The sequence below is a fragment of the Perca fluviatilis genome, chromosome 18 (genome assembly GCF_010015445.1).
Source record: "Perca fluviatilis chromosome 18, GENO_Pfluv_1.0, whole genome shotgun sequence".
Taxonomy (NCBI): Eukaryota; Metazoa; Chordata; class Actinopteri; order Perciformes; family Percidae; genus Perca; species Perca fluviatilis.
In genome coordinates, this window is record NC_053129.1 from 9,931,119 (window position 1) to 9,949,240 (window position 18,122).

General features: G+C 39.3%; 2 protein-coding genes and 1 long non-coding RNA gene across 3 annotated transcripts; 1 reads left to right on the forward strand and 2 right to left on the reverse strand.

Moving 5' to 3' along the window:
- The first annotated feature begins 237 nt into the window (after positions 1–237).
- On the forward strand, positions 238–2,801 carry LOC120546401. The gene is made up of 2 exons (XM_039781325.1): positions 238–284; positions 1,917–2,801. Exon 2 carries the CDS (start codon positions 1,926–1,928, stop codon positions 2,799–2,801), a length of 876 nt encoding a protein of 291 aa, XP_039637259.1. The 5' UTR covers positions 238–284; positions 1,917–1,925.
- A 1,267-nt stretch (positions 2,802–4,068) lies between these two features.
- Positions 4,069–7,364, reverse strand: LOC120546255. Its single transcript, XR_005636844.1, has 4 exons — positions 7,317–7,364; positions 5,838–5,887; positions 4,456–4,537; positions 4,069–4,323 (listed from the first exon to the last, which is right to left on the reverse strand). It is a non-coding gene; the product is annotated as an uncharacterized LOC120546255 (long non-coding RNA).
- A 6,382-nt stretch (positions 7,365–13,746) lies between these two features.
- LOC120547068 (mannose-specific lectin-like) lies at positions 13,747–14,623 on the reverse strand. The gene is made up of 3 exons (XM_039782467.1): positions 14,544–14,623; positions 14,206–14,299; positions 13,747–14,119 (listed from the first exon to the last, which is right to left on the reverse strand). The coding sequence occupies exons 2-3, from the start codon at positions 14,293–14,295 to the stop codon at positions 13,871–13,873; spliced, it is 339 nt and encodes a 112-aa protein (XP_039638401.1). The 5' UTR covers positions 14,296–14,299; positions 14,544–14,623; the 3' UTR covers positions 13,747–13,870.
- Positions 14,624–18,122: the final 3,499 nt, after the last annotated feature.

Here is an 18,122-nt window from a genome sequence, read left to right on the forward strand (position 1 = left end):
GTGTGTGTGTGTGTGTGTGTGTGTGTGTAGATATGTGTGTGTGTGTCTGTGTGTGTGTGGGACTGAGAAGGTGTGTGGTCCACAGAACTGATCAAACCAGTTTTAATAATAAACTTTAATAACAAAAACAAATGTATTCTGTGGAGTGTGACTCCTCGCAGGTAGAGATTGCACAATAAGCCCTAGCATCTCTCTATATAAAGGCAGCTGACTTGTGGTGAGTACAACAGAATTCTGCAGACCAGTTGACTTCTTCCTGCCGAACATTCACCGTCAGCAGACACGTAAGTCTTCAAGAACTTTATTTTCTTTATGTGGAACATACATTTTACTATTTCAAAGTTATTATATTCAGTATAAAAAGGTGCAGCATGCACATTTACAGTTTTTTTACGATTGCTATGACACTTTTTTCAATACTTTTAACGACTTTCCTAAACTCTTAACACAGTTAGCACAACATCCGTCTGTGTAGGCTATACAATTAACACATTTCTTGTTGCTTTGACACAAAATGCATACAGTTAACACAAATTTAAAATGCTTGAACTTCTTTTACACACAAGCTCCACCAAAACCAAAACAATGGATCTTCACTGCCAAATTTACAAATGCTTTCACACTGTATGTCAGAACAGATAGCATCATGTTCTTAACCTAACTTATAGGCTAAAGTCAAAGTGAACAGCTGTTCATATTGTAAATTGAAACTCAAATATATCCCCTGCATTTCATACATGCATTTATTGAGAAACAGCTGATTGAAGTTATGCAAATAGATCAATCACAGCTGATTCCCTTCTAGTACAGTAAAAGAGGACCTATTTGAACAATATACTGTAGATGAACACAGAAAATAAGAAAAATGCCTTCACGAGGGAGAGGAAGAGGAGTACCAGGACAATTCTGTCTCTGTCTCCTTTTTTTCATAAACTGTACATTCTATAAAGTTACTCTGAGATGGGACATTCATTTTTTGTACTGAATCTCTGCAGCAAAAGAAACAAAATGGTGGCCAGGTTGGATCAGTGGGTAGAGCAGGTGCACATTCACTTAGAGGTTTGTGCCTTGACACATAGGTCCAGGGTTCAAATCCGACTTGAAATCGGGACGATTTCCTGCGTGTCTTCCTCTCCTTTCTCTCTCTCTCTCTCTCTCTCTCCCCTCTTTCTCAACTAGCTGTCCTGTCAAATAAAGGTGGAAAAGCCCAAAAAAAATCTTTCAAATTGTTTTACTAAACCCAACAAAACAAAAATGTAGAGAGGCTTCAACAGAAACTGCAGTGCAAAACACAATCTATAATCAATACAATCACTTGTGTCTGTTGTATAAGGGAAGACCTGACTGACACATATAAAATAATGCAATTTCTGTAATTCCATGGATGTTAGTGTTTTGTATGACATTGTGCTATGATTGACTAAATGTTCCTGTTGGGAGAAAACAAGTGTTAGTGTTTTGGAAGAATTATTTGATTTTGAGACATGATTGCATTGTTTTGGTAAACATAGTGTATTGTGTTAGTGAATTATTGTATTTTGAAAATCAGTGTTGGAGTTTAGTTTACAATGTGTGATTTTGAGCATGAAATTAACTGTTTTGCCAATCGTGTGTTGTAGGTGTGTTGGTGCATTAAGAGTTTAGGAAAGTTGTTAAAAGTATTGAAATAATTGTCATAGCGATCGTGAAAAACTGTAAAATACAATTTTAGATATAATAGTGATCCATATTTGATATTGATATTTTAATTTGTTATAATCATATTGGAGCTCATCTCAAAAGGCACAGTCATGCTGCTAACTTTTCGTATTGCGTTTACTCACTATTGTGTTTTCCACACCATATTCACAAGGTAACAATCATAGAAATACATATGTTATACATACAAACAAATGATGTGTCTTTCTTTTATGCAGTTACCCACAATGGCCTACATCTCACAACTTGATGTGTCCATTAATGAAGCTCAGGAGCAAGAGCTCCAGTCACAAGGCTTCAAGAAAATCTATGTTGATCTAAACAAAGGAGCAGGAGGAAATGACATCTATCTTTGGTACAAAAAAGGGTCAGTACCAATCACCAGGGTTCAGTTTACATTCAACGATGACATGGCTGTTGGACTGATTAATGCAGGGTACACAAAGATCGATAAAGATCTCAATGCTGGAGCAAAAGGTGATTTCATCTACCTTTGGTACTTCAGAGGGTCCGGGGAGTTCCACACTCCCATAGTGGAGATTGATGTCACTACAGATGGAGATAGTGAAGCTGGGAAGTTCAGCACAGGCTGGGAGAAATCAGCCTGTGATCTAAACCGCAACGCTAAAGGGAACTGGATCCACGCCTGGGTGAAGAGAGAGAAACAAACCTACATCTGTGATGTCTCTGCCACTGCTTCCTACTTATCAGACCCTGACTACTATAAGAAAGGTTACATACATGTGGATGAAGATACTAACAGAGGTGCAAAAGGTGTCTATGTCTTCATCTGGTACCGTCAGACCACCGACCCAAAGCGTGCTCTCACTGATCTGAAAATCTCCACCAACGATCTTGAGTATCAGTCTCTTAAGCAGCAAGGTTACACATCAGTGAGTGTTAACCTCAACGAGGGGACCGGAGGTAACCCGGTGTACCTGTGGTACAAGAAAGATGGCATCACCAAGCCCATTAAGGCCATGTCCCTGCTTCTCAACACAGATGCTGTACCAGTGTATGAGAAGGCTGGTGTCTCTGTTATCAAAAGAAATCTCAACACAGGCACTAAGGGCAACACTGAGTACCTGTGTGTCTATCAGTGAACGGCTGAGAAAGCCTTCTTCATGGAAGCAGAGCTGAGAATTCCCAAAACTCACTAAAGTGGAAAGCAGAGTCCACAATATTCTTAAATCATTTTGCTGATAGCCTCTTCGATTTTATTTTCTCTTTTTCTTCAATATAGAAAACCATGTGCTTAATTCTATTCTGGTAATATCAGAAAGTAATAATGGTATATGGGTTCTACTGATGAACTTGATGTCAATCAAATGATTTTAAATGGCTGTTTTTAACCAATGATGTTAAGGGTTGAATATTACTTTAATCTGAACATTTCCTGCTTTTTAATAAAGACAACTCTGCATGTAAGGTGTGTTTGCTTCAGACTCTTCACTGTAGAAATTGTGTATCACTTCATGTGTTTTCATTATCTTATTCCCATCACTGTTACCAGGCTGAAAAATCAGGGCCCATATTTATCAAACTACTACAAATGAAAATTTGCACTGCAGGGGAGGGGTGGTGGGGGGAGAGAAGTACTCAATCTTCTAATTAAGTAAAATAAGTTACACCACAATGTGCAAGTAAAGCTTGTGCATTTAAAATGTTACTGAAGTAAAAGTACAAAAGTACTAGCATCAAAATGTAGTGAAGTACACATTATACAGAATAGCCCATTTCAGAATATAGTGTATAATATTTCATTATAATTTGTGATGCAATACATGTATATGTAATATTTACATTGCTTTAATGTTGCAGTTTACTACTTTACACTGTAAACTGCCGAGTAGCTTGTGAATTTCACTTTATGCTTTATTATCTGTATGCTTAGAAAACTCCAATACTATGGGGTAGACTAAACATCACAATTGCTTGAAATAAAATTAAACCTGTTTGATGAATATTCTTATATTTCATCTTCAGTTGTTGCCAAATAAGTTTTGTACTGTTGGGCTTCACCTGAAAAAATATAAAGACATGCGCAAACACAAAAATGTTGAATAATTGGAATAGTCAAGATAGAACTTCAATTATTTTTTAAATTATTTCTCGACCTGCTAACGAACAGCTACAGTACCTACAGATCTGCCTTTACCCGCCAGTAAAATTCCACCGGAGGACTCGCATCAGATGGCTGAAAATTTGCGAGCCCCAAATACCAAGATGGCGACGGCCAAAATGCAAACTCAAAACGGTGGTCCACAAACCAATGGGTCAGGTCAGCGATGCTCCATCCATTATTTGTTCAGTCTACACTCACATCAGTGGAGAGGGGTAGTGGTCAGAGAATGGAAGGAAAAGAGCAGATCAGAGCAACTTAAAGCAGTTTAATAAAAAAACTATTAAGTGTATCTGAATCTGTCTACAAAATTTCCACCCGGCAGCACAGAAGATCTATACAAGTTGAGCAGCACTGACATCCTGTAACTGGAAGCTGGCGTGCCCTACACAGTGATAAAGCGTTATTGGTAGCCTCTGACTGAAAACTTGATGCTGTGGTTATGGAGGCGGTCGATGAGACTAGTTTTATAGAAGGCAGCTCCTGGAGTGTACACCCCTCCCCTGTCAAAAACAACAGAGACACAGGAAGAGAGAGAGATTTATTTGAAAGAGGTGGTAGGCAGATATAGATAAGAAGATAAGTTATGACAGAGAGGGACAAAGTAAAGGAAGCAATTGAAAAAAAAAACTGACCTCCTGAGGAGAGAGTGCACTTCATTCAGCAAGGTCACGGCTGCTTGTACCATAGCAGAAACTGTAGCGACATAACCAGGCTCTGTAAACCACAACAAAAACACAAACATGGTGATAAGAAGTTGCAGAAATATCTCTAAATGTTCCAAAGCATTGTTAGTAGCACAAAATGCTTTGTCAGTTCCAGCTACTACAGTATTTACGGTATGTGGTATGCAGATATTATATAATTGAAAAAAAAAAAAATTATAATTATCGATTTTCAAATATTGCACCTCAAAGAACTAAATATTCTGTAGCCTATTTTGCCATCAGTACTGCCGACGTGGTCTTTGAAGTATACTACTGCTTGAGTGCAGTAAATTTCCACAACTCTCTCCCGATAAGTCGAACAAGGGTGATCCAAAAAATTAAGTTGAAGAACACACTATTATTTCATTTTATCAATGACAGTTGCGTTGATATAATCTAACTGTGTGTCAATCACTGCTCATTAGAGCTGTAATCGGGCCTTAAAAGTACGTCCCGAAAAGGCCCAAGCCCGACAGAGTTTGGCCCGAGCCCGACAAGTACATTTTGATTGACAGCTTTTTAAAAGCCCGAACCCGCCGTTACACACTGCACAAAAGGCCGTCTATCAGCAGTCATTAGAGTGTCGGGAGAATAGCGCGGACACCGCGTTTCACACCGGCGAAGGGCACACGCACTTCACTCGGGTGGAAAAGGGAGAGAAAGAAAAGAGACTGCGCCGCACGCACAGCTCCTTTGTCTTTCGTAAAAATGAGTCATTTATACATGTTTTAACATAATTTATTCATGACTAACGGAGGCTATAGGCCACTTGGAAGTTGGAACAAAGAAACAAGCTAAGTCCTCCAGAGACCAGCCTCTGTTTCACCTCCTCAGGATCCATGTTCACGCTTAAATGGAAACGCATCAGCTGACCGCTCATTTACCATGCAACTCGGGCGCCAAGCCCCGAGCCCGCCCGAGCCCGGCCCGAGCCCGTGTAAAATAACAGAAACTAGAACAATTACCGAACCGCCCGTCGGGTCCCGCGGGTTCGGGCAAAGATCTTCAGCTCTACTGCTCATGCACACGCACATTCATTTCCCTTTGTGGGCCGAGGGGCTTAGGAGACAGTTTTGGGCTTTAGCGGAAAGGGGGTAGGGACTGACAAGTTGTCGATGTTCAAGTTTTTGGCTAAGTCCTGGGTCTTCACAATCCTACACCGGCACCTTTAACTGTGTTCTTAAAGTGACAGCTCAATCATATAAACTTACACCAACACAGCCATCACTTTACTTTTGAAAAGGTTGGAGAACGAGTATCAGACTACATTTCCCATCATGCAATACAGAAGCTGTAATTGGTCAGACTACCTCAGGCCCACTGGTAATGTTCAGGAAGCTCTACACAGCTGTCATTGTTCCTGAAATCAGACCGAATTGCACAGTTAGAGACCAAGTTCCAGTTTAAATGTATCATTATTAAAATACAATCACATGCATTTAACTAAACCTGCCACTATTAGCCTTTGGCTTTTTTAAAGATCAGAGCAAAACAGCGTGAGGCTCTCTATCTGTCGATAAATTAATGACAATTTCAACTGATAAAATCTGATTGCTAATTGTAAAACTGTGTGACAGGTGTTTGCCCATGTGATGAGTCAGTAAGTATCAGAGATGGCAAAAGTACTCACTTCCCGTACCTAAGTAGAAGTAAAGATACTTGTGTTAAAAAATACTCTGGTAAAAGTAGAAGTACTGATTTAACTTCTTTACTTAAGTAAAAGTAACAAAGTACAGGCTTTGAAATGTACTTAAAGTATAAAAGTAAAAGTAGCCTTGCGAATGACAACCACTTTTATGCAAAGCTACCTGGACCACACGTTACTAGAGTGCAAGATGAGAAACTTCAGTGGACATAAAAACCAGGCTCTTTATATGCCATTGTCTACATTTTAAATGGATGTCTGCCAAACATGACATATATGATTATTGTGACAGAGACTGGGACTCCAGCTTAATAAGATTCTGACTGAGTAGCAAGATATGAATTCAATTGTGATTCTGTGAGAATTCACAGATCCAGTTTCTCTTTTTTAATCGTCCCCTTAACATTTAAAGGAATCTACATGTATGTGTGTGTGCTCAAATATAGAAAGAAAATAAAGGATACAATATGAATTACTAAACATAGATTAATTAAGAAGTTCCCCATACTTTTAGAGTTACACAGCACATTGGCCAGGAGTCATACTTGATGCCTCCTAGCCTATCTCAAACATCTCCCTCAGATAAGGCCAGGGATGATTGGGAATGTCTTGCTGCTTATCTGCCTAATCTCTGGGATCTCTCTTTTCTTCATTTACAATCATGTCGCCGTCCATGCTACTAGTGCTAACGTTACCACCATCATGCTGCAATTATTTGCCGCAAATGAATGCGGCCGAATCTGTCGAGTCGTCTTGTAGTGGTGCGTTACATGCAACGTAGCCTACATTATATTCCCATCCAATTAGATTGAATTCGGTATTGATCACGTTAAAAATAATAACGGTAACTCCAGCGAAATTATTTGAAACTTGCTAGTGAGGACTAGATTAGGACCGTATTTAAAGCTGATGCTGGTTTCAAACTTCCCCCCCCCTCCCCCCCCAGGTGTGTCTGTAAAACACGGACAGAGACAACTTCTCTCTTTTGATGCTTTACAAGCAACGTGAAACCTAGCTAACAGGTGAAGAACACAAACAACTAAATCTCTAGCTAACCTACTTTAACTGTGCAGGAACTATAGACCAATACAACAACATTAAACATTAAATGAACTGACAACATAAGTTATAGGCTACTACTTACAGTTCTCAAGGACGCACACACACCATCTCAACTGATTATCCTCCGGACAGCAGTCTCTCTTTCTTTTTTCTCACTTTTTTCTGTGTGGCGCACGCGCCCGCTCGCTCGCGGTGTGAGGCGCGTGTCCGCGCTATTCTCCGACATTACGACCTCTTGTACAAAACTAAAGTAACGAGCTAATTTTTAAAATGTAAGGAGTAGAAAGTACCGATATTCGTGTTAAAATGTAAGGAGTAAAAGTAAAAAGTCGCCACAAAAAAAATAGTAAAGTAAAGTAGAAATATCCGAAAAATCTACTTAAGTACAGTAACGAAGTATTTGTACTTCGTTACTTCCCATCTCTGGTAAGTATATTTGAATGGCAGTGTGTTCCTTGTGAAAACAAGAGATTTTCTTCATGAAAACTGTGCCAAATGCAGAGAATTGTGTGTAGTGTTTTGAAAAAAGTATGTTTTAGAACTGCAATGTGAGTGTAAAGCAGGAATTGTGCTTGTAGTTTAGGAGGAATTGGTTCAGGGGGATGGTGCATGAGTTACATGTTGTGGTCATTGTGTCTCAAGTACCAGTATGTGTGTGTTAACAATTGAGAAAAACTGTAACATGGCGGCGACCATGTCCAATATCTAGCTAGCTAGGTACACGGTGCACTAATTTGACTAACATTATAAATTAACTATGTTAAAGCCAATAAACAGTAGCCTACGAATTAGCCTAAATATGTTCCTAAAATAAAATCATTGATTGTCAAATATGATCTACCTACCTAAAGTTAGTTGTGAGTCTGAAATAAATTATAATATATTATTATTATGATGGTTCAGAAACACAGGTGGGTGCTAAGTACAAAGCTATACAAAATTCCACATGACACTTTTAGGAGGCCATTCTGTAATCATCGCATTGTAACGTTAGTAAGCCTTGTCAGTCATCAACATAGTATCCATGGACCATGGTAAAGACTGCAGCAGCATGTTTCTAGACAAAAAGATTCCGTGGTGTACATCGACATCTGGTGGCGACTTTGAGGTATTACATTTGGGGAATTTGTGGCCAATGTAACAAACAATGCTTTGCGCATAAAGCCTGTTTTATGGTTCTGCGGAGTCTCCACACAGAGCTTTCGTGAACAAACATGAATTTCAAAACTCTGCACCAAAATGATTTATTTTTATTGGCTGCCTGCATGTGCACTTTCCCTGGCCTCATGGCTGCAACTTGCGCTCATCTACTCTATAACATCAAAAGTGGACACAAAGGTTGTATTTTTTGTAATTATATTATTTTATACTATTATAGTATTTCACACCGGACTGTTGCGTCCCTCAGCTGTGATGCCACCCCGTTGTCTCCCGACGGGGATGGGGGCTTTTATTTTGGAGACGAGGAGGACTTTCGGAACGTATTGGAAGTGGGTCGCAGGCAGAGTGCCCTGGACCATCTGCCAGACCGGGAGCTGGCCGCAGGACGACTCAGTCACCATGAACAGTTTTTAATGTTCTATCAGACTAGAACTAGCCTAGTCGAGAGTCTGCTCTTGAGACTTTGCTCTAATTTTCGGGACAATTAGGGCAGGATTCGGGATTCGGGACAACTGCTTGGATTTCGGGACTGTCCCGAATTTTTCGGGACGTCTGGTCACCCTACTCGGACTCGAGTCGCACTTAAGTCGCACTTAAGTCGCACTTAAGTCGCACAAACAGCTGACTTCAGACTTGACTCGGACTCGACCCAAAAGACTTCAGACTTGACTTGCGACTCGACCCAAAAGACTTCGAGCTTCGAGACTCGTCAACAACCTGTTTTCATGCAATTATTGCTTTTTAAATCTAAATGTATTCATGTATTTCTATTTTCTTTTATTGGCGCATATACGTTGGGGAAACGTATGACGAGCTGCATGTCCCCTGCCCTTTGCCATAATGTGCAACGTAACGCATGCATTATGCCTTAAGTGCACGCACTCACACATAAAAATACATTGACGATGGCGACACCAAGTCCTCCTGGAGTTGTGCCTTTTATCATTAGTTTTGCTTTCAATAACTTGATAAACAGAGGCAGTAAGCCAACAGCTACATGCAAGGTGTGTGGCACCAAGATAAATGATGCCAGATCAACAACGTCGAACTTCATCAGGCACCTCATCATCACTCACACGCTAAGAAAGTGAAACGTTACATTTAGCTAATATATATATATATATATATATATATATATAGTCACAGGTAACAAGCTAACCATCGCAAAGTGTTGTGCTAATGCTGGGAACAGGCACATTGTATCTTTATAGTTAGTAGTTGCTGAGGCTCAGACATCCATGGCACACAGGAGGCGGGACGCACGGATCCATCTCCCCAGGAACAAACTCATGTGATGCGTAATTGATCGTAATTGATCCTGTGGATGATTTGTAGGCTATTAAGTAAACAAGGTGTACCCGGTCCACCAAACCGTCTTAACTGTCTTAATTCTGCACATATTTCTGTTATTGTAGTCCTATTTACTATTTCATTATTTCATCCATGTGTGGCGCAGCGGATCTGTGCGTACTGTCACCTGCCATGGAGACGCTGGCCTCACTAACCTCTCCTCCTCTGAGTCGGGTCTCCCTCGCGCTGGACTCAGTATCACTGAGCCTACTAACACTTAGAAAATAAATAAATTGCATTACATCAGTGAGTTCAAAGGGCTAGAGGGATGTGTTAAGTAGACCCCATAAAGTTATCCCACAACTGATTTTAATAATGTAGCCTACTGTATGGATGGTAGCTACAGAACATGCTTTGAATTCATAAGATATAATACAGTGTTAGGGACAGATCAGATGGCCAGAGACTTGAGACTTGACTTGGACTCGTGGAAAAAGACTTGAGACTTGACTTGAACTTGCCCCTCAAAGACTTGAGACTTGACTTGGACTTGAGCTCAAAGACTTGAGAATTGACTTGGACTCGAGCTCAAAGACTTGAGAATTGACTTCAAAAAAATGACTTGTGAACATCTCTGCATAGGATGGATTTTAAAATATTACTTAGGTTGTCTGGGACAGATTTGTTGTGTGTTCCCAGAACTAGGACTAAACTAAGTGAAGTGGCATTTAGTTATTAAGTCCCTCAGCTGTGGAATAAACTCCTGAATGCCTGAGGTCTGCTCAAACTGTTAGCTTATTTAAATCGGGGCGGAAAACATTATAGTTCACTGCAGCTTTCTTATAAATTTGATACATCATTTTAATTCTTAACTGATTATTCTTGTCTTTAAATGTACTCTTACTGGCTTATTTTAATAATTTTATTTTAACTTTCTTTGTTTCTTAAAAGTACTTTTATTGTTTATTATTATGATGCTTTTTGATGCCTCTGTAAAGCACTTTGAGTTGCCTGTATGAAATGTTCTACAAATAAACTTGCCTTGCCTTACTTGGCATCTTACTATCAGCTTTATTGTTATTGTCCAGACCCTGATAAATGCCAGTGGAGTAACACATGTTCAAATGAATGCAAATATTAGACTGAAGCTACTCTGTTCTGAATTAGAGTATTATGCTCAGCAATGCTACAAACATATCACAGGTGTTTGCTCACACACACACACACACACACACACACACACAGTAAATACACTCCCAAATTTGCATCATATCATTTCAAAATTACTGCAAGCATTTTCTTCATGGTCTTGTTTCAAAACTGATGATAAAGCAGCACAAAGACTCACAGGAAATACACTCCCAAATTTGCATCATATCATTTCAAAATTACTGAAATGTCTGCGTTTAGTTGTTTTTTTGTTTGTGACTAACATATCTCACAATATCCTAACTGAATTGACGTGCACACATGTATGCTTTCAATTGAAAGAACGTATTGATTGTGTTGAACATATGGACTTTATGTTTATGTTTAATTTTTCATCTTCTGACACATTAGTTTTTTTTGCACATGTAGGCTTCTAAGAGGAATTAAAGCTACTGATTGGTGGGAGAAAGCAATGAGCTGTGACCCCACTGTTGGCAGGGAAATCCAAGTTATTAAAATATTTTAAAGTCATCTGTGTAGACACATTTTAACATTTGGTTTGAAACCATTATAACATCTATATGATATTCTGTTTTAACCCACTCAAACACAAACTATTTATGGAAATGAGAAGCTGCCAGGATACAAAGATGAACTACCAAATATACACCAGAAAAATCAGAGTTAATAATTATTTACCTGTGAACATATAAATGCTGCTTTATTCCAAACAAAATTATATTTCACTTCCTCAGAATAATATTTTTTAATATGCTCAAAATCATCTGAATATCTAGATACTCAAATGAAAACATTTACAAGCATATATGACCAGTTGTACATAACATATTGATCAGAAACACCAACCAACAAAACAAAAAAAACACTTGAAAAACATTCCACATATTAAACAAACATTTTGAAGTTAAGTAATCTAACATTTTCTTTCTGAAATGTATTAATGTCAAAACACATATATGTATTTTGACAAAAGAATTCTCTAAGAGCCAACCTAAGAGTAAGAAAGTTATTTGCTGAGTAAGAAAAAACTGAATAACACTGACCTGTAATTGACCTACAGTATACGACAGAAAAATGACTCCACTTTAGTAGTCAGCATATGGTTCTGGTTTCTGCCCTGTGGTTTGTTTACAGATTATTATCAGGTCAAAAAGTTTAGGAATTACTCTGATTACTGACATCTGTTGACTGTACACAAAAAAATGCTAGGTTATTTTAATAACCCAAAAGCGGGGTTAAGGCTTTTGGGTTATAGGTTGGGTGGGCGACTTTATGTTGGGTTATGGAACAATTTAGTTTCCTGGCACAAGTAACACAACATTATTGAAACGGACCAAATTAAATTTGACCAGCATGTTGCTTTTTTCCATTGCATTGTTGTATAGATGATTTTACTGATTTCAACACATTTTCTATTTGTTATTTGGTGGGTAAAAAGAGTTTCTCACCTTTAAATAAAAAGTGTCCTATTAAATAATCAATTAATTTCATCAAAAATGTATCAAAATCAGGGGCGGCTCTACCGGGGTGGCATAGGGTGGCAAATGCCACCCTAAAAGAAAGCCTTGCCACCCCACAAATTAAAAGTTATGGCCAATTTGACAATTTATGAGCGTGAATCTCCAATGTCCGACTGCAGTGAATGCAGCACGAGATGACGCCAGAGCAAGTGTATCTCGCTGCAGCCTGCGGGAAGGCGGGGCTTGATGTCACATCCATCTGTCAGTACCCGATCCGTTCCACCGGCACGATCCGTTCTGCGCATGTGCAAGATGACACGTATGCCATGACGTATGCGCAGATGATAATACCGTTTTACGACCTGCCCAATCTGTTCCACGCTAGCCTCCACCGGGATAGTGTTAAGAATTTCTAAAAGAAGTGTTCGTTTGATTTCTGAGGAGGAAGGAGAGGCTTGGTCCAATTGAAAGTTAAGCAAAAGGTTTAATGAACAACACGATGAAAACGACAGTCAAAACACAATAAAACATAAAACACAAAACACTGCCAGCAGCAGACTGCAGACATGCTTCCCCTTGTGGGGTCAAAGTCTGCAGCCATGCGACATGACAAAACAAATACACTGTAAACAGCGGACTTCAACATGCTTCCCCTTGCGGAGTCACAGTTGAAGCCCCGAATCTTTCTCAGGATCCGAATTATATTCCTCTCTCGCAGGTTAAGTACACACCCAGGGCTCTCAAGTTTTGAAGACAGGCAAGAGTGACACCCCCCCCACAAAAAAAAAGATCATAGATTGGTGGCGGGTTGGACGAGTCGCAGGACTCCCACTGTTAATGAGATTTACTCTTCGCACAAGGAGCAGAGAAGACAATGGCGCTGTCTAGACGAGCCACATCCAGGGCACAAAATGATGTTTGAGAAATGGAGAGAGAGCAACCAACCCACATGGTGACAAGTCAACATAAATAAGAACTACTGCCCCTTTCCTGGTCACAGTTTACACAAGGTGTGAAGATCTGCTTTAAAAATATCACTGTGGAAATGTTCCACGTGTTCTCAGATCTGTGAGGAGTTTTTCAAATTCACTAATTAAATAATTAGTATATACATACAGGGGAGTCCAAACAGGTTAAAGTGCCAATGAAAGGTTTATTGATAAATAAATATAATTACTATTTACTAAAACATGAGATGTGGTGAGTAAATGGTATCAGTGGTGTGTGGAGTGTTTGGATGAATGAGGAATGTATGGATGCATGATAACTGCAACAGAAGTGTCAAAACAAACCCAAAACCCAAACTATATATATATATATATATATATGTGTGTGTGTGTGTGTTTAAGTGACTATGAAGCCACAAATAACATAAGTAAAAAAACAAAAGAAAAGAAAAACACCTTTATACATTGTGAAAATGTGCTTTTATTTGGTTCCCGATTACATACCAGGCATGTTTATTGTAATGCACAAACAAAGATGATTTTCACTTGCAAAGCATTTCATTTTAAAAACTTTGTGATGTCATGTTAAGACATTGGGCCTAATTTCATCATGAGCTCCAAACCTTTTTAGGTACAGTTTGGATCAACTCCAGTTTGCCGCTGTCAGTCAGTACAAGACGGCACATCTCACACTCCTCCTTGAGGTATGTATTTGTGCTCCACACGGCTTGGTTATTATTGTTGTACATGACCAGGTTGCCGTCAGCCTGCATGATCACACGGTAACGGTCTGATCCATTGGTGCCTGAAGCCCACACAGGCTTGCTGTCACCATAGACGACGAAGTTACCATCACCCTGCAGGCAGAAACAGAGGCATTTGACTGATATCCAAACAATATCATATCAAAAGTGAGCATTTCATTTTAGAGAGAGTTACTCACCTGGAAGATAGCCTGCCACTTCCCATTGTTGGAAACCAGCAACTCGTCCTTGAAGAGCTGCTCATTTTTAGACAAGAAGTTCTTTTTCATGATCCTGAAACAGAGACACAAAAATACATCTGTGATGTTGGCATTGATGGGCTTTTCATTTGTAACTGAATAGTAACTCTACTTTTGCTTCTTACATTGAAGATGAAAATTTAATTTGTCTACCTCAGTTCATCACTACAATAAGCCTGATGTACCTATTATAAACAGATTTAACAGCATTGTGCAACGACTCTGCGTTAAACTACTCTTGCTCAGTAATCTACATATGAATCCATCAGAGTACTTACAGTCTTGAATTTCACACCAGTCAGTCTGTTTGCAGAAGTGAAGGAAGTGAAATTCACATCTTCTTTATATCTTCTGATCTGGGGATGGAAAGGGAGCGGTAGATGACGTGACATTCTTATCTAGAAGTCCTGACTCCCATTTCCCTAGAATTACAAATTCTACCTTACAGTAACAAAGATAAAGAACAGGTTACATGAATCATTTATTCAGAAGCCTTTACACTCTGCTCCATTGTACTATTGTGCAACTCTTTACAAATAGCATTTTTTTTTTCAAAATATAAATACTTTTTGTTTTACATATATTTATATCTGTGTTTGTATTAGGGTTGGGTACCTTTCGCATCTGAACCAATACCACTACCGAAACCGGTACCAGGAATTCGGTTCCGGTACCCAACAGTACTTTTTTTCAGTACTTTCCCTCTGTAATTACAAAAAAAATATTTCAGTTGTAAAAATAATTCCAAACCTATTTACTTAGAACATTATGTTATTTATTTAGAATATTTTACACTGACATAAATTAAAGACAAACAAAAATAAAACCCCTCTCTCCTCCCAAACCTGTCCCCACAACCTATTAAATTGAATAATTATTCTACTTTTATTATTGTATTTGTATATTATTTTAGCCTGATTCATTTTCATCATGACCTTTTTTAATTGCTCTTTAATGTTAATTGCTCTTTAATGTTTCATGTAAAGCACTTTGAATTGCCTTGCTGCTGAAAGGTGCTGTAGAAATAAAGTTGCCTTGCCTTACAACCTCAGCCTGTCAGTCAGTCCCCAGGGCACAGAAACCACCGTTGTGCCTGCTCTTGTCAGAGGAAATGTAACGTCAACAGCACCGCGACCGCTTTCGGCTCGCCATTAATATCATATCACGGTGAATTGTGTCTCTGTGAAGTTTTGAAAAACTGTAACCACACTTGAAACCACTTTACCGGCATCGCTCTGACTCTCTGTGACTTCAACAAAACTGCAGAGCCGACGTAGTTTACTCCGTCCGCAGCTCGGCACGCGTGTGTCGGACCTCTGCTCTCTGTCAACATGCAGAGAGGACAGATAAGCTTGCACTTACTCTCAGGTAGGCCTTCCGAAATTTTGCACCGTTTGACTTTACATGAACCAATACATCAGTAGTACCGGCATGATTCGGTCGGTACCAGTAAAAATACCGGGTTCGGTACCCAACCCTAGTTTGTATGCATGTATGCATGCATCTGTGTCTGTGTATATGTGAGCTGTAGGTAGGTAGATAGACGGTGTATGTGTGTGTAAAGAGTAATTGTGTTGAATTGTTTTGTATTTAACTAAAGGATAAAAATAGAGAAAGGGGGTAGGACTAGAAAAGTTTGTTTATGAACTTCTTCCTACTCCATTTTGAACATAGGAATTTGTTATCTTAGAATACGGCCCTCTAATTGAACTTTGTCCACCTGACTGTTGTTTTATCAGTACTCCCAGGACCTCAGGTCGTGGTGGAGGACTCGCGGTGGTATATAAAGGCTGCTTTCAAAGTCGGACAGTACCCAGTAGAGTTTTTTCCTCATTTGAACTGCAGGTTACCAAAGTTGGTAATTCTAATCCATTTTATTGTATTTTAATTTATCAACCACCTGGTTCTAACAGTTCTTTTTTGTCTGAATTTAGTGATTTTCTATCATCCATTATTATGTTGGATAACGTCATTATGGTTGGAGATTTTAACATCCATGTTGATGACTTGTCTAGTATTTTAGCTGCAGACTTTCTTAATGTAACTGAGGCTTTTAATTTTATCCAGCATGTTTCTGGTCCCACACACATTGGGGGTCACACTTTGGACCTTGTTTTTACGCATGGTCTTAATATTGACTCTGTTTGCACTGAGGAACTGCATATTACTGACCATGATTGTGTTTTTTTTAATTTGTCTTTTAATCCTGATGTATTGCCCAGTAAAAATGTAAGATGTTCTCGCATCTTAAATCCCTCCTCAGCTGAGAGGTTTACGGCAGCTTTTGTCCAAAACGCAGTGCTGTCCTCTCATGCTGACATTAATGATCTGGTCCATTCATTCAACACAAATTGCATATCAGTGTTGGATAGAGTGGCTCCATGTCAGATGCGTCGTGTTTCCCCGTCAACACATCCCCATGGCGTAGTGACTCCATACGCTGTTTCAGGCGCATGCGTCGCAGGGCGGAACGACAGTGGAAATCCTCCAAGCTTCATGTTCACCAACTATATTACAAGGACCTCTTAACTGAATACAACAACATGGTTAAGGAGGCAAGAACAACTTATTTTGCTAATCTTATTTCATCCAGTAAACAAAACCCTAAAATTCTTTTTGAAACCATCAACAATATTGTCAGTCCTACTCCTCCTGAAGTGCCAATTTTTTCAAACAAGGATTGCAGTGACTTTCTCAAGTTCTTTGTAAAGAAAATCAGTGATGTCAGAAATGGAATTATCCCTTCGACTACTTCATTTTTGGCTCACTCAATCAGGCCACCAATCATGAACCATTTTGCTCCAATCTCGCTACAAGAACTCACTGATCTGGTTAGCAGCATGAAATCTTCCTCGAGCCCAGGAGATATTATACCAACTTTATTATTTAAAAATGTTCTTGGGTCTGTGAGTACTTGGGTTCTCGCTATACTCAACAGCTCTCTGCAATCTGGTTGTGTCCCTTTATATTTTAAACATGCATGTGTGCAGCCACTTTTAAAGAAAACCAACCTGGATACATCACTGCCGGAAAATTATAGGCCCATTTCGAAAATACCTTTTATCTCCAAAATTATAGAAAAAATTGTTGCTAAACAGCTCACTACTGTTCTGAATGCACACAACATTTTAGACAAATTTCAATCTGGTTTCCGTCAGAAACACTCAACTGAAACCGCTCTTCTTAGAGTGTCCAACGATTTATTAATGTCCTCTGACAAGGGTCAATGCTCTGTTTTGGTGCTGCTGGATCTTAGTGCCGCTTTTGATACAGTGGATCATAACATCATGCTTGAAAGACTTAAGCATTGGGTTGGTATCTCAGGAAGCGCCCTGGATTGGTTCACCTCATATCTATCAGACAGAAGTTTCTCGGTGTATCTTGGCCCCTATTCCTCAGAAACCGCGGCCCTTTCCTGTGGGGTTCCGCAGGGCTCTGTGTTAGGTCCACTTTTATTTGCATTGTACATGCTCCCCCTGGGACATATAATTAGCCAAGTTGGAGATATTTCTTATCACTTATATGCAGATGACATCCAGCTGTATGTCTCTTTTGAGCCAGAAGACACTGACAAAGTGTTGAAATTGCTTAGATGTTTCACTTTGATTAAGGATTGGCTCGCAAATAACTTTCTACAGCTCAATGAAAATAAGACCGAAGTCATTATTGTTGCTCCGGACCCTATAGTTTCGAAGATTAGTCGGCTGCTGGGCTCCTTGTCCTCAGCTGTTCAGTCCAAACTGAAAAATCTTGGTGTAATATTTGATAATAACATGTACTTGGATCAACATATTAAATCTCTGACTCGCACATGTTTCTTTCAATTAAGAAACATTGCCAAAATTAGAGGAACTGTT

Bases quoted from the DNA above. Each gene is read 5' to 3' on its own strand.
- LOC120546401 (XM_039781325.1), top strand. From the start codon at position 1,926: ATGGCCTACATCTCACAACTTGATGTGTCCATTAATGAAGCTCAGGAG.
- LOC120547068 (XM_039782467.1), bottom strand. From the start codon at position 14,295: ATGAAAAAGAACTTCTTGTCTAAAAATGAGCAGCTCTTCAAGGACGAG. The intron at 14,120-14,205 runs GTGAGTAACTCT...TTCTGCCTGCAG, and splicing joins AGTGGCAGGCTATCTTCCAG to GGTGATGGTAACTTCGTCGT.